Source organism: Notamacropus eugenii, chromosome 3 (assembly GCF_028372415.1).
Source record: "Notamacropus eugenii isolate mMacEug1 chromosome 3, mMacEug1.pri_v2, whole genome shotgun sequence".
NCBI lineage: Eukaryota > Metazoa > Chordata > Mammalia > Diprotodontia > Macropodidae > Notamacropus > Notamacropus eugenii.
Window position 1 is genome coordinate 300741214 of NC_092874.1, and position 24024 is coordinate 300765237.

The window sequence follows — 24024 nt, forward strand, 5'->3', positions numbered from 1 at the left end:
CCCAATTTATAGGTGGGGGTCTGGGCCGAGGTCTGGGCCCTAAGAAGTCCAGTGAACTGCCATAGGTCACACAGCCAGCAGAAGGCCAAGTTTGGTCTTGAGACTCCTAGGCTGGCTCTCTACCCCCTAGGTCACACTGCTTCTCTCTGCATTAAGACTTAAAGCACTGGGGAAGCCCTGGGAACATGGGACTTTCTTCTGAGAGGAGAGGATGTGGTTGATGGGTTGGTATCTTAAGTGGAAGGCTCTGTGGGTGAGTAGCAGAGTGTGCTTGATCCCAGCAGCCCACTGAACTGGCTCTTTGACCCAGGAGGTCAAGGCTAGTGAACGACTAAGAGCCTGACTAAGTATTCTAATAGACAGTTTGGTTAATACAAATGTATTCAGCCCTGCCTGGGTAAAAGCAGCTCTCCAGGCAGGTGGGGAAGATAAAAAGCTGCCAGCAGGAAGTTTAGAAAGCAAACAGTGAGGAGGACCCAGGAGTGCCCAGCCAAAGCCCTAAAATCGCTTTTCAACCCTTCCTGGCCCAAAGGCCCCCCGCTGGTCCTCACATCCAGACCCTGGGGGCAAAGTAACCCCAAACCACCCCAGGTCTGCGCCACAGCTTCCTGGACTACCTTGGTCCCTGCTGATGCAGTGGGCATGGCAGGAAGGGGAAGAGGGGGGTAACTGCTGCCCCCTCAGTTCTGCCAGAATCCTGGCCCACAGTGCACTTGGTATTTGGAGGGATGGGGAATGTCCTACAGTGACTCAGAGCAACAGCCCCTGGGGGAAAAGCTAAACTTAAATCTAATTTTGGTGGGTAATTATTTGTTTGATAAAGGGCCCTTTCTTTAATAAAAGTATTCACCCCAGGGTTTCTCCTGTCTTAGGCTTCCCTTGTTCCTCTGACCTGGAGCTGATTCTTGTTTCATTGACAACTTTTAGGAGATAGAGCTGTTGTATCCAGGGAAGCCTGCACTGCCCAAGGACTCCACTGGCAGGGGGAAGCCTGTGTTTGGGCTGACCTTGGGCACTGGCAGAGTCTAGTGAGCTGGGCTGGTTGGCAGCAGTCAGGCCTAATTCCACTGGGCACTCTCTGCAGAACCAGTCCAGATGGAGGCTTGTTTCAGTGCTGGTGACTCTTCCTCCTGGGGTTCCGGGGTCCCCAGAAGCTCAGGCATAAAATCTGGGTCTCAGGATGACTCTGGTCAGGAATGTCCTGCTATGTCAGCCTTCGGTGATTTATGGCTCTCTCCCCATCTCTCTTTTCTCCCTCTGCCTACAGAGGCATTGTGAACAGGCCACGAATCCTGCTCTGATGGAGATTTTCCTCTCAGTTCTCAACAGCTTATTCATCATTGTACCTCACATGAAGGAGAAGTTCTCCAAGAAGCTGGGTAGGGAGCATCGAGGCCCCGGGCTAGCTTAGGGGACCATCCTCAGCCTGGCTCAGCCCAAGCCCAGCTCAAAGCGCTCTTCATTCATGTAGGAAACTTCCCAACAGGGTGGAAAGGAAGTTGGCTGTGGTTGTCATTTGACTGTTCCTTGTCAGAGTTCATGGGTTCACACTTGTAGACCTGCCTGGGATTCCAGAGTCCCTCTCTTCCACCTACCTCATTTTGGAGAGAGGAAGCCAAGTTAGCAGCTGCCTTCCTCCCAGGATACGGAATGGAGAATCTTGCAAAGCTGTTTGAGCTTAGAAAGCATTTGGGGGATTGATCAGTCTGTACTGACCCAGTGGTTTGGGTCCGGGTCACCAAACTAAGGCTGTGACTTTGATTGGAACCAGGGCAGCATGTAGGACTGTAGAAAATGCCCCTTCCTCAAGAGCGTTCAGAGACACAAGCCAAAGAGTGGATTTCTCCACCGTCTCCTGACATCTGGAGCCTCTGCTTGTCTTTAATAAGGACCCAGGCCCTAGTGCACCAAGTGGGATGGGAAGGGGCTAGGGGGGCGGGGCTCATCTACTGGATGAGGCTGAAGGGATATTGGGGGAGGCTTTGAAAACCCACCACTTGGAGAGCCCATCATCAGAACAGTTCATTTCCTCCTCTCCTCCAGCCTCGTCTTCCTTCATCAGACTGAGCCTTGAGCTGAAGGCCCGCTTCTGCAGTGGACAGAGGTAGGTAAGTCCCCAGGGCCTCCAGAAGCCTGGGGCAGGAAGGAGAGGGAGCACTCCCTGCTCTAGTCTGTCAGAGTGGGGTGCTAGCCATGGTGTAGGATGCATCAGGATGAGGGGCTTGGGTCAGAACTGAATGAAAACTGAGCTGCTTTTGGTATAACTCCTGTGCTTTTCTCTTGGGGCAGCAGAGGCTCTGGCCTGAGCCATGGCCCCCCTACGTCCTGTTGGCACTCAGCCCTCCATTATTTTCCCAGCTGCCAGCCCTTGGTCCTTTGTGGGTTCAAACCATATTTTTATGAGTCCATCAGCCATTTCCTACCAGTGGTTGTTGCTTCTTAAAGCAGCCTCTGGTACAGTGGCACACCTCTACAATCCCTGCCCCTGGGCAGGCTGAGCTGGGGCTGAGGCTGGCACATCACTCAAGCTCAGGAGTTCGGGGCTGTACTGAGCTAAACCAGGTGTCCACACTAAGGCAGGTGCCAACCTAGTGAGCCCCAGGGAGTAGTTGACCACCAGGCTGCCCAAGGATGAGTGAGAGGCAGAGCATATCAAAGCTCCCAGGCTGATCAGCCCTAGAATTGGGCCTATGAGTGGCTGCTGTCCTCCCAGTCTCAAAAGAAAAAAAATTAACCAAACAAAACCCAAATCAGCCAACTTCTAAAATGGCTGCTTCCTTCTCCATCCCCTTCTTGCAGGGGTTCTGTTCCTCTTGCCTTCTCCCTGGTACCTGGTTTCAGGAACCCAACAGATCCAGCTGTGAGGCAGATAATCACTAACTGCCAACCCCCTGCCCACCCCTGCTGTGGGAAGTAGGGCTGGCCAAAGTAGGGATCTTAGACATTTGGTTAAACTGCTGTAGAGCAGTAGGTTCTGCAGTGACAAGGAGGAAGAGGTAGTGGGATGATTGAGGGGGAGACAGAGGTTGCTGCTTCAGCTCCCATCTCATTAAATTCCTTACAGCCTGTGCCAACCTTTTATGAGCTGGTCCCTGCCTCTCTGCTTACAAGATGCCCAGTGTATTCTGGGCCATTTGGAGGCTATGAGGTTAGCATAGTTAGTAACCCCTGCTTAGGAAACCCAAGCCCTTGTGGACAGTATTGTAGAGGAAACTCTGCCCTTGAATGGATCAGGTGTCTCTTGTTTGTCCTTTTGCCCTCAGCTTTGCCTCAACCCCATTCTTGCCCCTAACCAGGGCACAACCTCCCCGACCAAAGGAAACTTCACAGAGTTCTCCTTGGTTGAAGGCAGTCAGAGGCTACCAGGTGTATAGGGCTCATTGAGCATGAAGGGAGAGCTTAGCAGGTCTCTAGAGGGTTGTGACCTACACACAAAAGGTGTCCATCAAACAGAAGACTTCCCAGCACCATATTAGGGAATGGTATCTAATAGAAGTTTGATCCCGTCTCTCATCTAAAGAAGGTCACGAGCCTGGACCAAGGGAGACTTTTCAGGGGCAGGGAGGAAGGAGGTGGAGGAGAGCCGGCCAAAACCCTGCTGGTTCCTCTTTGTGAATGTGGGACAATGTGGTGTTGTCTGTGGGGAGTTTCTAAAAGGCGTGCTCTGTGAATGGAGCCAAGGATTCCCAATCTCTCTCATTCTCTCTCTCTCTTCTTCCACTAAGTCACCCAGCCCTGAATCAGGCTTGTTCCAGCTTCCTCTACTCCTTGTGCCTCAACCTCTTTTCAGCTATGGAGGAGATGGGACCACCACCCAGAGAGGGTAAGATGCACAATGTTCCCCTTGGGATGGTGACCTTCCTTAGAGGTCTGAACACCCACGTGCCTACACTGGGATTCCCAGATTGCTTCGGGACCAACATTTGCCCCCATTCGCTGCCTCATGATCTCACCTGAACCCCCACCCCTAACCTTTTTAGTGAATACTACCTTAATTTATAATATAGGGAGGAAGAGCCCCACCCAGTCGGTAAAGGAAGCGACAGGCTCCCTGACTGGCCTGCCTGTACACCAGCACTGCTCTACTACTGTACAGTAGTACTTCCTCTACAGTACTGTATACTGTACTGGGTACAAAGGCAAAACAGGAACCAAGCCTAGAACACAGTAGGTGCTCAGTAAAGGGTTATTGACTGGAGATGACAGCTGTTCCACAGCTGAGTATAAATAAGGTGATTTGAGGAGAGATGAAACATTCCTACCTGGGAGTGATCAAGAGTGTCTTCCTAGAGGAGGTGGTACCACAAAGGAGGCTAGGGATTCTGAGAGCAGGGAAGAGTAGGGAGGACATTACAGGCATGAGGGATGGCTTGTGGGGGTCAGAGCTAGGAGTCCCTTTGGGAGAAAACTGTGTGAAGGGCGTTAATGTGAGGATATGCTGGAAAGGTTGGTGACCTGTGAAAATGCTACCAGCAGAATGGCCGGTGAGTTCCTGTGCTCAGTTCAGACTGTGCCTGGACACTGCAATCCTCCAGGTTATGCTGCTGTACTCCCAAGGTCACTAGCGGCTCCTGATCTGTTATGGGGTGGTTTTTTTATGCTAAAATAGGCTGCTAAGAATAACAGGCCCTAGGCTTAAATGTCTGGATGAATGAAGCCCTTACTTTGTGCCAGGTGTTGGGGATACAAATACAAAACCCTTTATTTCAGAGAGCTCACCTTCTCCTAAGGAGAGACAGTCCATGTAGGAGGGTGCCCTGATGAGACCTGGGTGTCCTTGTTGGCTGGTCCAATGGCCATGCTCTTCGATCTGGAGGGTGTGGCAGGTGGGTGGATGGCAAGGCCCCGTGGTCTACCATCTTCTGGGAAGGGTTCTAGTTGGTGACTCCCTGCTCATCCCCACCATGTGAGCATCCATGTCCCTGACCCATAACTGTTAGGAAGAAGGAAGTGGGTCTGAGGGTCAGAGTGGACTCAGCCTTCTTTATAGATGAGTTTTGAGGCAGCATTATCTTCCAAGACCATACCATAAGTTTCCACCTCTGCAAAAAAAGGGCATTCATCATTCAGCTGTCATAGCATGGGTGCAACATTGAAGGCCTTTTTTTGTTTTTATCATTGTAAAACTGCTGATTTTCCTTCAGAGTTGTGTGTGGGGTCCTATCCATTTCAGGGAACCTGGAATGAACTGTCTGTAAAAGATCCTCATTCCTAGAAAATGTTCCAGAGCCTTCATTCTCCTGGCAGATGCCAGTACTGGTGGGCTGACACACATGGTGGGTCTGTTCCTGGCCTCCCTGGAGCTGGCCCACTCCCCCAGGAGGGGCATGGAGTGACCACAGAGGTACCTTCCTGCTCTGAAAGTGAGTGACTGTCTCTGGCTGTACTTCCCGATGGCCTGGTTCTTGGCTGAGCATCCTGCCCGCTGGGCATTGTGCCCACAGGGCAGGGTCATCTTCACAGGTTTCCCTGGTTCCACAGCCCATCAGCCTTTCTTCCCTTCTATCATATCCATCCCCTTCATAGGTTTTATTGCAAGATGCAATTCTCAGACTTGTGGTACAGAACATGGATGATAACACGGTCACTGAATGTTTCTGTGTGATTTGCTCTTGTCTACAATGAGAAAAAAAATCAGGCCATGTCTAGTGACTGAGAAGAGACTCTTTTTGTTTGTTGCTATCCAGTCGTTTTTCAGTCATGTCTGACTCTTCATGACCCGATTTGGGATTTTCTTGGCAGAGATCCTGGAGCGGTTTGCCATTTCCTTCTCCAGCTCGTTTTACAGATGAGGAAACTGAGGCAAACAGAGTCACGCAGGTAGTAGGTGTCTGAGGCCAGATTTAAATTCAGGAAGATGACTCCTCCTCACTTCGGGCCATGTGCTCTGTCCACTGCCCCACCCAGCCTCTGAAACCTCATTAATCTTGCTGGACAGTTACATAGGCACTAATCAGTTTGAAGGCATCACCAGATCTCATGGTGGCCAAGCTGTTCCACAAGGCTGCCATGCATGGCTCCTCCTCCTTGTCCCAGTAAGATGCTGTGGCCCTGCTATGGCCAGTTAGGTCTGAATCCAGCCAAAATATCTGAGATCCGGGGGACAGAGACCTGGCTGACTGGGGAATGGACACCAGGACACAACTTGTCTCCTTTTTTAGAGACACTAAAAAGAGATGGGAAAAGACTAGGAATACCTAATGAGTTCCTCATTAATATTCATTGTGCTCCTTCTTGCAAAGCCCATGTCTCTTATTTAATGAAATCGTGTGTACACAGTAGCATGCTGGGTAGGGGGGTCTTTGGGACAATGGCAGTTGTGATGTGTAGGCAGAGATCTCCTGTGGCAAACTGTGGTCCTCAGCGGGGACCCCAGAGAACAGACAGAAACCTTCCATTCCTTCTGGGGTGCTTAGGTGGGCCTGACTCCAGTGACGGGATCTTGGCTCAGTGCTCAGGACAGGCTGCTTGTTTTGAGGCCCTTTTTTGTACCCCTGTATTGGCTGTGTCCTGGGATACTTCCTATGTGGCTTTAATCCCCCCTTGTAGGGGTAACCTCCCATTGCTGCCACTCTCCTTAATGTGGGGATCAAAAGACCCCCTCATTTCTTGGCCTGATGCCAGGAAGTGTAATTAACTGAAGCCCCAGAATCAATCAGCATTTGGGTCCTTACCTTTTTCCCATTTGGGTGGGGACTCTCAGCCAGCTCACTTCAACACTGTCCCTTCCTCCCCATCCACTGGGCCCCAGGCCTAGTGCCATCCCTTGTCACCTCCCACCTGTGCTCTAGGAATGGCCTCTGGAGCCACAGGCTACTTGTCCCTTCCCTCTGCAGTCTGTTCTGCACATAGTTTGGTCATGTGAGTTTCCAGCTCCAGAAACCTCCAGGGCTCCCTATGGCCCCAGGATAAAATACCAAAGCCTCAGCATGGCATTTCAAGCCCTTCACAACCTGGCTCCAACCTACCTTTCCAGGCTTATTGCCCACTGCTCTCTGGCATTCTTTGGTCTAGTCAGTCCAGCCTATTTGCTTTTCCCCTAAGTAGGCATTGTGTTTCTCACCACCGTGCCTTTGCACAGGTTATTCTTCATGCCAGATGTGTATCCCCTCCCTAATGGCTGCCCCTTAAAAGACTCCCTCCTGCCAGGAACCTCTTCAGTCCCCAAGTAGTGAGTGTTTTCTCTCTCTCCTCCTGCAGTCATCCTGTGTACATGTCATTTCCCCTGGTGGGATGGTTTGTCCTAAGGGAGGCACCTTTTCATTTGGTCTCTCTATCCTGGCTTCAGTACGACTACCCTATACACTTTGGGGGTCTTCAGTGCCTGGTAGGTTAGACTGAATGTGCTGATGTTGACAGAGGGCCTGCCTCTTCCTTTTCCATTCTCGTCTCAGTTACTTCCCTGACCAGAACTGTTGCCTGATCCTCCCTCACCTTTCCTTCTCAAGACTTGTAGAAGAATCCTTCACCTTGGGTATTCTTGTCTACACTACACAGTAGTCAGGGCATCAGAGTGTGCTCCCACACTCTGGAATCTGGGACCCAAAATGAACCCCCCCCAAGGGATTCTGGGATCATATGGACCAGGGTCCATTCTAAGGGCTCAACTTCAAAGAGTCAATTTCTCTCCTTAGTCCACTGCAGGAAAGTCTCCACTACCAGGGTATGTTCATGTTTGTCATGGTTCGGTTATTTTCAGTCAGATCCAGCTCCTTATGACCTCTGTTGGGCTTATCTTGGCAAAGATACTGGAGTGTTTGCCATTTCTTTTTCCAGTTCATTTACAGATGAGGAAACTGAGGCACATAGGGCTAAGTGACTCACGCAGGCTCACACAGGTAGTGAGAGGACTCTTCCTGACCCCAGGCCCACCTTGCTCTCCTGTGTTCATGTTCAGGCTGTCCCAAATGTGGGTGTCAGGGTCACCTGTGGGTGCACAGAGCCCTAACATTCGAGCAGGTTCAGGTTGGGCTGGACATAGCAGCTGTGGCCTTGTATCAGTTCACACTGCTCTTGAAAGGCTAGGGCCCAGATGATAAAAAGCATGGTGGGGAGTGAGTAGACCACCCTTGCAGTCCCCACTTGTAGCCAAACTGATGGGGAAAGGCCTGTATCTATTGTGTAACTGGGGTGCTCAAGCCCTAAGAAGAAGGGGTACTTTTATTCCCATGTCAGAAAACTCGCTGAACTGTATCTGAGCAGCCTGGTTTTCAGAGATGGGCCTTGAGGAGAAGGTGCCATGTGCAGCCCCAGCATGCCAGAGGCCTAGGAGAGGAAAAACCCAACAGCCATCCCTCTGGCCCTCTCAGGGAGGAGGATTAGGTTTTCTGAGCCTCAGTTTCATAGTCTGGAAAATGGACATAGTAGCATCTGCAATGCCTACCTTATGGTGCAAGCAAAGAGTTCGTGAGAACCGCAAGAGACAAAGCATCTGACTCACCACACAAGGGGTCAGAGGCTGATGATTCTGAGAAATGCAAGCTTGGTTTGTCCTGTTCCCTTCCCAGCTCCTGGCTCTGGCTCTCTCCTTGCGCTCATCCATCCCCAGCTGGTGGGTGTGTCTGCCTTGGCAGGACTGTCTCCTCTTGCCTTCACTTACTCCCTACCCATCCTCCAAGGACCAGCTTTATTCCTCTTTCCTCAGTGACGCTGTCCCTGACCACTCATCATAATATTACCTTGACTTCCTAACTCTTGTTATAGAGCCAAAAGGAGCTTGGGAGTCATCTGGTCCTACTGGGAACCCCCTCTGTGCCCTGCCCAACAAGTAATCATTCAGCCTCTTCTTGAAGACCTCCAGGGCTGGGGCACTCAGTACCTTTAAGTATCCGAACACTTCTCCTAATGGGGGAGACTGCCCTTTTTCTGCTTGGCTGCAGAGGGTTGTACTTGGAGGATCATATGGGGAGGAGGAGGAGGAGGAGGAGAGTTACAGAAGCAGGCGGGTCCTGGCTTTCTCTAAGGAAGGCCTTTGAGGTATCGAGATCATCTGCTTTAAAGCCTCATTCCCCTTTAGACATTGTTCTTGCCCTTCTTGGGATGCCCCTGCCCCTGGGTGACCCCTGCCCAGAGCTCTTTGTAAGGGTCTGACACTCACCCAGTCAGCAGACTTTTTAGACACAGCCCTTGTTTATTTGAGTTTCTCTTCAAGCCCTGATGCAGTGGAAGGCAGAGTGGGACATGCTGGGAAAGTGGGGGTCTACCTCATCTCAGAGACCTTTCTTTTTCTGAGGGAGTACCTGGTGTGCTGATGATGCAGAGGTGAAAGGTCAGACTCCCTGTTGTCCCTGGAGTTTGAATGTTATCTCCTTTTCTGGATCTCCAAGCCTGGCATGGACCTCCAAGGTCTTGCATGAACCTAACTAGAACTCTCATCCACAGCATACCCAATAAAGTGTCATCTGGCCTCTGCATGAAGACCCCCGGGGCAAAAATCAAGGCTTATCAGCCCATGGGTCTGTATCTGGAAGAGACTGTCATCTGGTCCAATTCTTTCATTTTACAGATGAGAAAACTGAGGCCCAAGGGTGATAATTTTCACAAGTAAGGTCTTACTAGCCTCCAAAGGAGAGCATGCCACTTGAATTGTTAAGTTTTTCCTTAATAGAGCTAAAGTCTGTCTCTGTAACTTTTAGCTGTTGCTGAACATGTCTGATCCTTCTTTTATATGACAGATAGCCCTCAAGTACTTGGAGAATTCTCTCCTTTCCATCCCCACCTAGCCACACATATACACAAATCTCCTCAGGGCTAAATACCCCAGGTTTACAGAATGCTTTCTTCTCAGCCACCCTGTAAGGTATCAAGTGCCAATATCCTCCCTATTTTATAGGCTCAGTGAGGTTTGGGAATTTGCTCAAGGTCACAAGGCTGTTGTCAGAGCCAGGTCTCTGGACACCAGGGCCCAGTCTCTGGACACCAGGGCCCAAAGTGCTTGAACGGCCTTTCTCAAGGCCCACACGAGCCTCTGTCTCTATGCTTGGCTTGTTTCTAGGACTATCCATTGTGTCCAGCATCCTACAGCATAGTCTACCCCAGGTAAATACTGGACGCTCCGAAAGCCTGGTGCTTCTGTCTGATTCCCTGTATGTGGATGAAGCAGCTCGTCAGCGCCAGTACTGCCTCCTCCTCCTCCTCTACCTTGCTTATATCCATGAGGACAGGTGAGCCCAGAGCGAGGTATGGTGTAGGCACCCAGAGGATGGGCAAGAGAAAAGTGGCAGCCATGCCAGAGGGCATTACTTGGGCCTGGTATTTCCTTAACTGCTCCTCAGGGGAGGCTGTGGGCCCAATGGAGAGACCCCCTTTCTGGTCAGCAGGGAACCTCTTGGGAGTCTGGTGACCTGGGGGACTGAGGAAGGGGCTCTTTCTCATCCTGTCTCTTGTGTTCTCCTGCTTTGTGGGTATCATTGGCAAGGTCTTGTGCCCTGCTTAAGGTCTTAGGCTCGTGGAACAGCAGGACTGAGCACTGTCATTTGGGCTCTGGCAGCAGCCTCCTTCTGGACCTTCCTTTTCTCTTGAGCATGCCCATGTCCAATGTGGGGGACTCTAGAAGTTAGTGGCCACAGGCCATGACAGGTTGGCAGGGCTGAGCAAAGCCCCCCCAGCTGGTCATTCTTACTGGCTCCACTTTGGTTGTCAGGTTTGTGCCTGAGGCTGAGTTATTCTCAGCTGTGAGAAGCCTGCTCCTGTCAGTCCAGGACCAGGGTGAGCGTCCTCCTCCTGCAGTTTTCCGGGCAGCCCTTTACCTCCTCACGATCTGTCAGGACAAAGCAGAACCATTAGATAAGGTATCGCCAGTTTTCTTTTGGCTTACCCAGCCTGTGGAAGGTGCAAAGTCCCCGGAACTGGGAAGAGATCTGGCATTTCCAGCACTGACTGGCTGCCAGTCTTTTCCAGCTGGGGCCTGTCCCTTATTACTGGGAATGATAACTGGGGAGAGTAGGGGGAACATGGAGAGTTCAGGGGAGGGAGCCACTATGTGAGGCTCCCTCTCTGCAATCTTGAAAGAGCAGCTATGTATAAATACCAGGTTATTGTTATTTCTGCCTCCCATAATAAAGGTCATGGCAGCCATGGCAGCCACCAGTGCTGTTCAAAAAATCCTCCTTGAATGAGCTGCCTTTTCATCCTTGCCCTGAGGGCCTTTCCAGGCCTCTCTCCTTTGGCCCCTAGAAGGTTCGACTTTGGGGGTGATAGATGGCCTTCAGGTGTTATTTGTGGAGTGTAAGGAGGTCTTCTTGCCCCCAGAGGTCCCCTGCAGTCCAACCCCGTAATGTTCCACCTGAGGAAACAAGCCAGGAGAGGTCACACAGGGAGTGCCTGCATGGGGATTTGAACCCAAATTCTCTGACTGAAACCCAGTGTGTTTTCTTTGAGTAAAGGACCTAATTCCTGCCACAATGTGTTACCCTAGGAAGGGTTAAATTCCATTAGTGGTCAGTTAGTAAAGAAACATTGATGAAGTACCTACTATGTTCTAGGCACTAGTGCTGGGGATACAAAGAAAGGTGAGAAACAGCTCCTACCCTAAAGGAGCCCCCAGTCTACAGGGGAGACAGCCTACAAATGCAGGGTACAAAGGAGCTTGAGATGAAGAAATTGGAAATAATCACCAGAGGGAAAGCAGGAGAATTAGGGGAGTCAGGGAAGGCTTCCCGTAGGAGGGGGGCTTGAAGGAAGTCAGAAGGGGAAGATGAGGAGGGAGGACATTCCAGGAGGGATATGCCGGGAGTTGTCCCTGAATTAGAGGGTGGGTGTGAGGTGTAGGATGACTGGAAGGCCAGGAAGGGTCAGATTATGTGTGCCAAAGTGAAGGTTTTATGTTTGATCCTGAAGGTTTGAGTAGTGTAGAGAGGGTTGCCATGCTTAGACCTACACATTAGGCAGCTCATTTTGGGAGCTGAGTGGGGAGATCTTTGGAGCAGGGAGGCCCAGCAGACAAGATGATGAGTACCTGCCCAGCATAGTGGCAGGTAAAGGGGAGCATATAGAAAAAGTGGTGTGATGATGGGCAGGCCTTGGCAAAAGCTTGGGGAGTTCAGGATGACCCTGAGGTTGTGAACCCAAGTGTCTGGGACCACGCACTGTCTTCACAGTGATGGGAAGAGAGAGTTTGGGGGGAAAAGCATGACATACGGCATTTAAGTTGTTCTTGTACATTCATTTGGAAATGTCCAGTGGGTAGCAGGAATGGATATCCTTCCCTCCCATCAGAGATGGCCCTTCAGTGAGTTTTGGAGCATAGGGCACAAGGTGCCTTGCTCATGGGCCCCAGCAGCCTCCTCAGAGCATCCATGGCCAATGGTCTTCTCCTCCAGGTTCCCCTAAATGCCATCAGAAAGATGCTAGAGGGCGTTCCAGACCTCCGCCTGGTCTACAGCCACCATCCCTGCACCCTCAAGTTCTTCCTGATGTACCCAGACTTACTTAGTAGATTTGGCCACTGTGTGCTGGAGCTTTGGCTGTCCAGGGAGGATGGCAGTGGCCAGGAAGCTGAGGACCCAGTCTCCATCACACCTGCCAGGCCTCTTGCTCTTGCCAACCCTGGGGACCCCTTGCTGCCCATCCTGAAGAGTAGTTCCAGTGTCCTGCTCATTTTACTGGTAGGTGACTGAAATGATAAGGGGGACTGGCCCCCTTTTACTTTCTTCCTCTGTTGTGAAGGAAGTACTGGGGCTCAGGCCCCGCATTCTGGCTCTGTGGCTCTTGCTCAACTAACCTGAGCCACCAAGAGGCGTGGTTTGTGATCCATAGAATTCAGGGGTAAGGCATGAAGAAACTGAGACCCAGAGAAGGCATGGGGCTTGCCCAGTGTCCCACAGAGAGCAGGGCCAGGGCCAAGGTTTTAACACACTTCCTAGTCCTCTAGAGTCCTGGCTCATTCATCTGCACTGACCTGCTTTCTAATAGGGTCAAGCTCTTTAGTCCTTGGGAGTCCTCAAGCTTAAAGAGCGTCCTCAAAATTGGGGGCAGGACTCTCTACCTTACAGGAAGCGTGACTTTCTGAGAGTGACCAGGGTCACAGCCTCTCTCTGGCCCTCACTGTGATCTTCTTTCGGCCAGTGGTTCCCAGCCAGAAAAGCCGAACATAATTCCCCGTTCACAGCGTTCCAGAGGAGGGGAACAAGACCCAAATCCTCATTTGAGGAACCTCTAGTGCCAAGGATCTGAGAATCCCTTGTGGTCCCAGTGTGAGGACTGCCCCAGCAGAGGCCCTGCCCTCCCAAGTCCTCTGGCCTCAGGCTCCCTGTGGTGCCTAAGAGGGTCAGGGTCTCTCTGTCTCTCCAACTGCCTGCCGATCATTATTTTCTTGGACAGTCCAGTCTCTAAAAAGTCCTCCAGATTTTCAGGCTCTCTCTTGGGTGCAAGACAAGGTTTAAAAAAATCCGACAAGCTCCAGACCCTCCTCAGTCATTTTTTCATTATGGTGAGGAGTCCCTCACTTCTAACCCAGCTGCTGCCCTCCATGGTTTCCCCAAACAGCAGCCCTGCCCATCATCAAGAATACACCCTGGGCAGGAGCCTTGTAGCTTCTCCTGTTACAAAAGTGGGAAGGCAGGGGGAATTCTGATGGGATGAGATGCTTCTGTTCCCAGCCCTAATTCTGGTGGGATGGAATGTTTCCACTCCTCCACCTGGACACATGAGCTCACGTTGCCCATCTATCTGTGTAGACATCGCCTGGGCCCAGCCTCCACTCTCTCCTGTTGTCTTAACTCATGCCACCATGCTAATTCTCCTGTGTGAGTAAGAGGGTGATAGAAGCAGAAATTGTTCTAAAATAAGATATGTGTATGCACATGTGCGTGTGTATATGTGTGTGTGTGTGTGTGCGCGTGCTGGGGGTTGGGGTGAGGAGTGGGGAGCACTTCCTTTGGAGTGACCACTATCAGGCCACTCTGGATGCCTTGCCTTGACCTGGCCTCTGATGCCCTCAGTCTCACTGCATTGTATTTGCAGCCTCTCTCAGATCCCTCCTCTCTTTTCTCTCCTTCCTGCTGCCACCCTTGGACACACTCCTGGCCTTGCTACCCATCTGGCTTCTCCTAGCCCCTGGCACAGAACTGGACCATCCCAGTCTCCTGGTTCTCCCCCAAGGAGCCTCTCATCCTGTCTATGCCTCCTGCTTGGCTTTGACTTTCTTACTGTACCAGAGCTTTCACTGATATAGGGATCTCCTGGGAAAGAAACCCCCTTCACCAGTGTAGATCACTGCCTGCCCTGAGCCTTGAGGACACTGAGAGGCAAAGGACCTTCCTGCCCAGGAACACGTCCCACCAACTCCTTCCATACTGGACACTCTCCTGCTAAAACTGCCTAACCGTCCCATTGTCACACTGTGGGTTCCTACTGAGCTTGCAGGGCGCCCCATCTCGTGTGGTTGTGAGTTTTGGCCCTGAGTGCCCTCCATTTTGGTTCTGTCCTTTCCAGTCCAAAGAGCATTTTCCTGAGCAGAGAAGCCCAAGGCAACATAGAAGTTGGGCAGCCCTGTCTGCTCCTCCTTTCATTATTCCCTTTTCCCTGATCTAGCCCAAAGACTCTTTGTTATCCTTAACTTTCCTTTCCAAGCCTAGCTCAGTGGGAGTGTGAGAGTTTCTGACACAAGGCTCATGCGCTGTGTTTGTCCTTCGTTTTCAGAGGATCATGACATCAGAGAACTGATGACTTGCACTTGACTTTGTTTTGAGTGAGTGAAGGCTGTGCCTCACTTTTTTCTCTGAGCCTTCTGGGTCTAGTGGCCTGATATTCATCAGGATGACCAAATCTAGGCAATTTGGGAAGGCTCTTCAGAGGTGTGGAGGAGATGCAGTCTCCCTTTCTGGAAGGAGCCCCCACAGGGTTGATAAAATTGCCATATGAGACAATTTGGCCAATTCTGTTCGAGTCAAAGGAGGCAGATGAGGAACCTGGGCCAAACTTACGGCTAAATGGAACTTATTCTACCTTCTACTCTCTCTGTCTCTTTCTGCTGCTTCTTTTCCTTCATTTTTCTTCTTTTATCTCTCTCTCTTCCATTATTCTCCCTCCCCCACAAATTTCTTCCCATTCTTTCCTCGTCTTTTCTTTCCCCCCACCTTTGTCTTTCCAGATGGCACAAGCGTCCTTCTCTTCCATTTCTCCCCAAGTTACAGTGAGTGATTTTCACTACGTCTGCTTGCTGGTCTCCCCCAGCATGTATCTCTGATCATGCATCAACAAAATAGCTTGTGGGTTTAGAGCTTTTATCTGTGGCTATTTTTCTTGATGTGAGGCAAACTGTCTGCTGGGGGATTGATCCTGTGATCCGGACTTCATTAGTATCTTGTGTCTAATAGGACACATTGGACAGCCATGTGATCCAAGAAGCGTTCTGAGCTTTTGGATCCTGCTGCTGCTGTTTAATTAAATAAAACAGCTTTTAAAGTGTAATAAGAAATAACTCTCTTTTCAACCAGCCTGTGCTCCTAAAAGCTAGTGCAGACAGCCAGAGAAAGGTTGTCCCCCCAGGACAAGAGGAGATGGAATCTCTTCTCCTCTGGCAGACCACTGGGCCTCATCCCTTCTGCTTTGCTATCATCGTCATCGTCTGCCTCTTCAGCAGCCTCTCTGCCTTTCCCTAGAGCAGGGGGTCTTACCCTGGAGTCCACAAAGTGACTTTCTCAAATATTCTGATCGTTGTATCTTGGTATAATTGGCTTCCTTTGTACCTTTATGTATTTTATTATATGCATTTTAAAACATTGTTTCACAAAAGGGTCCGTGACGCAAAAAAAGTTAAGAACTTCTGCCCTAGAGCTTTGTACCAGACAGGAGTCAGTAGACTTGGCTTCAGGTCCTGGATCTGGGATTAATTCCTTAGAGCATTAATTCGATGTGCCCTATTCTCAGATACCATCTGAGCCAGCTGTTCAGTTCCCAGACCTGCCATTCTCTCCCACTCTGCTACTTCCCATTGGTAGCTGTGTGAAAATTCTACTTGTGCCCCGCTGTCCTCCATTTTTGGATCAGGACTTTGTCAGGCATTCTTGGGTTTTTCTCTGCTTTCATTTTACCCCTTATGGACCACCCGAATTAGTTTGACAGTCAGTCAACAAGCATTGCTTTATCATGCTCCTACTATGTGCCTCTGCTAAGTACAGAGGAGTCAAACAGAGAAATGATCCCTACTTACAATGAGTGTAAGTTCTGATAGGGGAGAAGACAGGCCTCAGGAGGCCCTCTAGCGCCTCTAGCAGACCTTTCTGGGTCTTAGTTTGCTAATCTGTGAGATAGGGGACTAGACTAAATGACTTTGAAGGTCCTGTTTACTGTTTTATCTTCTTGTGAGAGAACAAAAATACTTGTTTTTTTTTCTAGAGAGCTCAAAGCACTTTACATCTTACTTAGATTTTTTCATTTAAAAATACATAAAGGTATCTTCCAAAATTCCCAGAGAAGAAGGACCTATTTTAGTTTCAACTTACCTGTAAGGAAATCAACACAGAGGAGCTAGATCACTCGCACAGGTATGGAAAAGACACTCTATCCAGAGTCAAAAGATCCGAGTTTGTATCCTGCTTCAAACACTTAGAGGCTGTATGACCCTGGATGAGTGTCATTTAACCTCTCTGGGCCTCAGTTTCCCCATCTGTAAAACTGGGGGTTTGATTCCCTTCTTAGTCCTATAAACCTAATGAATTTGAAAAGACCTTTTTGGCTTTAAAAACCACATATAGATGCTGCTCTCTTGACCCTTTTGCTGCCTCCAAACGTTGATCATGTGAGCTGTAACTTTGCTCTCTCCTCCTTCTCAGGACCTTGTCTATTCCAGTCCTATGGACATAGCCCGAAAAGTGCTGATGGTCCTGAGAACCTTCCTTGAGGAAAATGAGAACATTCAGGTGGGGAGCCTTCTCCGGGGCCATTTTCTGCAGATCTTGCAGCAGCTACTGGTGGACAGTGGAGCTGCCCCACTGCAAGGTGAATTCCTGTTTGTCCTGAGGCCTGTGGGCTCATGGGAGAGCATTTAGAAAAGGCGGAGCTCTCTGCTAGGCCTCCTTTCTGACTTCGCCTTCATTTTTGAGTGTGGCACCTGGGACATTCCCTCACTTTCACCCGAGTCTTCCTAGGCAGACTGTGCCAAGACCCTCTGGGTCTGTATTCACTGAAAACTGGAGCTGGTGTACCCCCACTGCTAGACTCGCTTTCGCAAGTCAGCCAGAGGGCACCATCTGTTCAAAGCAGAGACATGGAATGAAATTGTATGGGAAGAAAATTAGCAGCAAAACGCTTCTCCTATAAACCTGTGGCTCACTTTTCCACAAATACACATGCCATGAGTGGGAAGAGGGGCTGTACCCAGAGAGTATTTGTGGAGCAACCCATGCCCCTGACAATCCTGGGCTGCCCCCAGGCTGATCCCCCAGGAGGGTTCAGAGGCCTTGCCACTGGCACCGCTTGATGGTCTTTCCTGATTACTGTGGGGCCCTGGGCTGCTGGATTGATGGTGCAGAGCTGCAGACGAGAGGGATGGGAGAGCTGGTTCAGATGGGAATGAATTCACTTAGATCTCCTCTGTAACCAGTGGGAGCTTTATTGATGCAAAAGGAGGGGGTCAGAGATTTAGGATCTAAACAAAGGCAGTGATATAGGAAAAGGACCAGACATATACATAGAAAGGATGTAATTTTTTTGGTTTCTAATGGTGTTTGGAGATTTAGGGACAGGATGAGGAAGATGGATGACACAAGATAAGGGGGATGGTAAACTTTACAACCCAGGATGGGGGAGACAAGGAATTTTATGGTCCAGGATAAGGAGAAAGTTTTATGATTTATGACACACACAGACACACACATACACACAGACACACACACAGACACACAGAGATACGCACACAGATACACACATACAGACACACTCATAGACACACACATAGACACACATACAGACACACACAGACACACAGAGACACACACCCACAGACACACACATACAGACACACATACAGACCCACACAGACACACATACAGACACACGCAGACAGACACGCAGACACACACAGACACGTAGACACACTCAGACACACATGCAGGCAGACACACAGACACACAGAGACACATGCAGACACACACGCAGACACAGACACACACATAGTCACACGCAGACACACACAGACACACACATGCAGACACACAGACACATGCAGACACACACACGCAGACACGCATATAGTCACACACACAGACATACTCGCAGACACACACAGTCACACACACAGACATACTCGCAGACACACACATAGTCACACAGACAGACACACATGCAGACACACACATGCAGACACACACAGACAGACACACATGCAGACACACACATGCAGACACACAGAGACACATGCAGACACACAGACACATGCAGACACACACAGACACACGTGCACACACAGGCACATACACAAACACACACAGAGACACATGCAGACACACACAGACACACGTGCACACACAGGCACATACACAAACACACACAGAGACACATGCAGACACACACGCAGACACACACAGAAACATATACAGACACACACATAGTCACACACGCAGACACACAGACATACACACACAGACACACATATACAGACACACACGCAGACACATGCAGACACACACGCAGACACATACAGACACACACATGCAGACACACTCAGACACACACATGCAGACACACTCAGACACACACATAGACACACACGCAGACACACACACAGACACACGCAGACACACAGACATACACGCAGACACACACATAGTCACACACACAGACATACACACACAGACACACACACATATAGACACACACGCAGACACACACAGACACATGCAGACACAGACACGCAGACACAGACATATACACACAGACACACACACATACAGACACACACACAGACACATGCAGACACAGACACACGCAGACACACGTACAGACACAAACACACACACAGACACACACACAGACACACACATGCAGACACACACACAGACATATACACACAGACACACACAGACAGACAGACACACAGACACATGCAGACACACACAGACACATACAGACACAGACACACACATGCAGACACACAGAGACACGTGCAGACACATGCAGACACAGAGAGACACATGCAGACACATGCAGACACACATGCACACACACAGACACACATGCACACACACAGACGTACACATAGACACATACACAAACACACACACAGACACACACACAAACACACACACATACACAGACATACACACAGACACACACACATACCACACCACAAAGGGTCTGAGTCTGAATAGTTCCCTGGGCCTCCAAGATGCTTTGGTTTCCCTAGAACATCCTCCCCAAGCCTGACCTTTTCTCTCACTCCTTTGATCCAAATTCCTAATTTTATTTTCTGTCTGTGGAGCGTCCCAGGCTCCCTGAGGCCCCACAATGAACATTCCTCAGTTGTTATTCCATAACAAACAGTTCATGTCTCTTTATTGCTTCTGGGGCAGCTAACTTCCCTGAGCCTCAGTTTCCTCATCTGTAAAACAGCCTGTCAGCCATGTGATCCTGTGATTCCCATATCGCCCCCAATTTACAGAGGAGGAAACTGAGGCTCAGAAACATAAATGACCTGCTTGTCAGGGTCAGGGTCAGGGTTTCGGGCCATGCCAGACAAGGGAGGTCGAGGTCCGTGCATTTCCCATAGCTTTCCTCACCATCAGTGTGAAATCCGCAGCAGGTAGGACCCTGTCTGTTGGCCCCAGGTGCCCTTGGGAACACTTTGTTGTTTCCTCTTTGTTTATTTATATTTAGTTGTGTCTCCGTGTGTATGTGTCTCTGGTTCCTTACCTGTCTTTTCTTTCTCATGGCTTGTGCTCTGAACCCCAGCTAGAAGAAAGAAAGAGCTGCAGGGGAGGGAAGCCTCAGGTTTCTTGGCAGAATAGAGAATGGTTTCCAGGCCAAATTGGGCCTCTCAGTGGTAAAGAAACTCATTCAGGCTCCCTTGCCCTGGGGAGTGGGGATGGCTTTAGTGAAGTGAAATTGTACAGGTTTGTTTAAAAGAGAGGTTGAGGTTTAAATCTCCCAGGGAATTCTGTCTCTTGGTCCTAAAATAAGATGAAGACTTCCCAGCTCAGGAAGCTGTCTGAATGGCTGCTCCTGCCCCAGGAGCTGGACCTTGTGTGAGGGATGGGGAGAAACAAGGGAGGAAAGGAGTCTGGTTTCAATAAGTAGGGAATGCAATAGGAGCCATCCTATGATAGCTGCTCTGGCCAGCCCCTTGAGCTCCCCTCCAGGAGAGGAGAGGCCAGGCGCTCCTAGAGGCTGTGGTCAGGGCCTGGGGCCTCTCCCTTCACTTTTCTCCTCTGGTCCCCTGTCTCAGCCAGCAGTAACCTGCCTCTACTGCTCAGTCTGCTCTTTTTGGTGCAGCCAAGGAATGAGACCCAGAGAGAGCTGGACAGCACAGACCTGAAGCTGCTTCATCAGGGTACGTGAACCCTTTGGGTGGTGGGGACCTCTCAGGGGGCAGAGACCTCTCATGGAGCTCTTGCTTGGTCTGTGTCAGGGATCCTTTGGTGAACCCCATGAAACCCTTCTCACAATAATGTTTTCAAATGCATAAGTACCTAGGATTACAAAGGCAATTCATCGTATCAAAATACAGCTATTGAAATATTGACATGCAAGTCTATGGCTCCCAGATTAGAAGGAGGCCTCTAGGAGGCCATGGGCCAGAGGCTCTCCAGTGGGCTTCCAGGACTCTTTCCTGGCCCTTTCTGTGATTCCTAAAGAGGCTCCCCTGCCCCCTGTCCAGTTCACCACAGCTCTTGAGTTATCTGAGCCCCCTAACATCTCCCTCCAACCCCCAGTGACTGACTTTAGATCAGCTATGGCTCCTTCATGGCAGGTGAGCAAGGGAAGGAGGGGAACCGCAAGCTGACTCATTTAGCAGCAGCCAAAGTTCAATGGGAGAGGTTTAACTGAATGCCTCAAATATAATTTGGGGATCCCTCATAGATTTCACCTGTCTGCTCCCCTCCCCTGTGTTTCTGACAGCTCCTGTCCCTGCTTAGAGTTTAGGCTCTCTTGATTAATGAATGAATGTCAGTCTGAAATGCAGTCCCTAGAGATGAACCACAGGACTCTCTCCTTGGCCTTTTATAGACTTAGAAGACCATACCTTACCAAACTTGAGGTTGACACTGAGCTGGGAGAGACAGCCAACATATTGACTGAGTCAGGATCCCAAAATACTTTCATAGGCTAGAATGATGGGCTAAAGTTAATGGGTGAAATTCAGTGGGTGTCACTGTAAAGTTTTGCATTTGGCCTAAAGAAAAAATGATCTGTAAAAGTAGAGGCCTGGGGGGACCTGAGTGAAAGAAGAGCTTAGGGTCTTAATTGGCCACAAGCTGTGGTTTGACATCACAGAAGCTAAACAAGCTAACAGGGTCTTAGATGGGTCTGTGGTCTTGTCCTGTGCACCTTCCTCTGTCCCACTTCTGCTCTGCTCCTGGGAGGGTCTTGCAGCCCCCAGAGCCTGTCCCCACTCTCCCTACATTATCTGCCCCCCTCCCTTTCTGGCTTAGGCACCCTGGAACATGGCTACAGTTTATGCAGCTGCTTGTGCCCATGTCCTGAGCCTTTGGTCATGGGACCAAGGAGGCCTCCTTGCTCCTGCCTTGGATTCTCTGTTGCCATTTGGGCTCTCTGTCATTAAAAGATTCCTCTGAGCTGGTGCGGGCCCAGGGATCACAACTCTAGTGCCTAAGAGGGAGAAGAATGATGTCAGATAGATGAGCATCCTTAGAAGCCCAGCACAACCTCCCTGCTACCGCCTTCTCCCTCCTTCCTTTCCTCTTCCCTCCTTCTTCCTGGGCCATGTGTCAGATGCCCCCTTCCCCAGACACACGTGATGCTGACTCCCTACCTGGGCTGGAGTTTTCTTCATCCTCCATCCTCGTAGATGTGACTTTGTTGAACTCTGAAGCTGGGAAAACAAGGTTCAGCCTTAGTCTGCATTAAAAGAAGCTGAGGGTCTGGGTTAAGGGAGGAAATTGTGTCCCTGAGACCTGCCCTCACTGGCCCCCAACATTGCTTGTTAGCAAGGCATCACTTGGTAACAAGAACATGGAAAACTTAGTGTGTTGGGTTAGGGTGGAGAAAGGGGCCCTGAGCTTGAGGGGTCTGGAAATTGTGTGTCCGGCGAACCAAGGTGGGGGAAGGAAGCTGAGGGACTTCACTAAGTTGGGAAGCTCAGTGGTCAACTCCGCTCCGTGGTGTAGGCAGAGAATGGATGGGGCTGGTGCAGTGTTGGGGGAGGACACAGTGACCAGGTCAGAAATGCATCCTGCATTCATCCTGTCAGGACATGTTTTCCCACAATCTTCCCTGGCCTGTCTCCCCCTAGCCTTCGTGGTCATACCAGGCTGTCTAGGAGCACAGCTAGCACAGGCCTGGGTCCTGCCCCCACACAGGGCAGTCCTCTGCCTGCTGCCTGCAGGTTGTTGTGGGAGGCTGCCCCTGTTTTGCAGTGAGTAACCTGTGTGGGAGGTGCACCCTGGATCATGCAGAGATGTTGCTGTCCTCCTTCAACTTATTGTACTGCAGTCTCCACCAGACCACCCCCAGCAGCCGGAAACAAGGTACCAGAGAGTCCTGGCTGGGGCTGGCTGAGGGAAGGGGACGGTGCTCAGCCGTGGGGGCAGGAGATGCCCGCCTTGTTCAGGAAGGCCCTGCCTGAAGCCTGCTACCCACCTCTCTGGGCCAGCCTGGCAGAGTTTTCTGAATCACTGAGTGTGGGGAAGCAGAGCCATGTGAGGGAAGGAGGGCTTGGAGATCTGGTGCCTGAGGGAGAGAGGGTTGGGCTCCAGATTCTTGCACACTGGAGCCCTTTTAACTCTAGCAAGAGTGTACCTTTGAAAATGGGTACAAAAAGGGACAGCTAAGTGGTGCATTGCATAGAATACCAGCCCTAGAGTCAGGAGGACCTGAGTTCAAATCTGACCTCCATACTTACTAGCTGTGTGATCCTGGACAAGTCACTTAACTCAATTGCCTCCAAAAAAAAAGAAAGAAAAGAAAAAAGAGAATGGGCTCAAAAGAGGGAGTGCATTTGCACTGAGGCAAAAGGGCAAGAGGAGGCTGTCCAGTGGCCAGGGTTCCAGCTGGGCTATAAGCATGAAGGCTGGAAGGGGAGGCCTGCAGAGGATGGCAGGAAGTCTGGAGTGCTGGGGTCATCACAGCAGACACCGGGGATTGAAGGTGGGCTTCCTGCCAGAGGTGTTTTCAAAACATTCTGGAATAATAGAGCAATATAAGAGAAAGACCCCTGGACTCAGTGTCAGAAGAGTTGAGCTCAGATCCCAGCTCCATGGCTCATGAGCTCTCAGGTACATTCTCCTTCTGCGCCTCTGTTTTTCTCATCTGTAAAATGAGACTCCGTAACTCACAGGGTTTATGTGAGGAAAGGGGTGGGAGGAGGCCTCTGATTTCACGGGCACAGGGAACTCCTGGATGAGGATGCCCCCTACTTTAGAAGGTCAGCACCTTCTTGGTAACTTACAAACCTTGGGAGTTGCTAGAATACCAAGGAGGTAAGTGATGTTCCCGGGGTCACATAGTTAGTCTGTGCTCAAGGCAGAATCTGAACCCAGCTCTTCTGGCTCGGAGGTCAGCCTTGCAGCCACTGTAGACACATAAGCTATAACTGTGTCACATGAACTTTTCAGAGACCTCCTTGTGGGCAGGCGTGCTCCTCACTTGGGAAATGAAGAGGGTCTTTGGAATGATTCCTGTGCCTGTTCATTCAAGTAGTTACATATTTATTTACCCAGACTCAGACTATCAGAGCTGGGAGCTTGGGAACATCTGCTCCCACAGCTTTGGTTGGCAAGTGAGCAAACAGAGGCCCATGGAAGTGATGGCATTTGTCCAAGGGGGGATCTGAATCCAGGTTCTCTGGCTTCGAACTCAGTGCTCATTCCACTGTGAAAACAAAGGCATGGGGAGCTTGGGACATGA

The 24024-nt window shown here is 50.3% G+C and overlaps 1 protein-coding gene across 9 annotated transcripts in view; it reads left to right on the forward strand.

Moving 5' to 3' along the window:
• Window positions 1–24024, forward strand: part of MEI1 (meiotic double-stranded break formation protein 1) — an 86844-nt gene that overhangs the window by 37548 nt on the left and 25272 nt on the right. For 6 of the 9 annotated variants that reach the window (XR_011964268.1, XR_011964269.1, XM_072656288.1 and 3 more), the window contains exons 15-23: window positions 1268–1379; window positions 2044–2104; window positions 3726–3823; window positions 9995–10163; window positions 10643–10790; window positions 12321–12605; window positions 16776–16941; window positions 20384–20488; window positions 22536–22646. Coding sequence is in view for 7 of the 9 variants with exons in the window: in XM_072656288.1 (XP_072512389.1) it covers window positions 1268–1379; window positions 2044–2104; window positions 3726–3823; window positions 9995–10163; window positions 10643–10790; window positions 12321–12605; window positions 16776–16941; window positions 20384–20488; window positions 22536–22646 (1255 nt within the window). In the remaining 2 variants the exon portion in view is untranslated. The remainder of the gene's footprint in view (window positions 1–1267; window positions 1380–2043; window positions 2105–3725; window positions 3824–9994; window positions 10164–10642; window positions 10791–12320; window positions 12606–16775; window positions 16942–20383; window positions 20489–22535; window positions 22647–24024) is intronic. The other 3 variants (XM_072596272.1, XM_072596271.1, XM_072596274.1) reach the window with 3 other exon arrangements.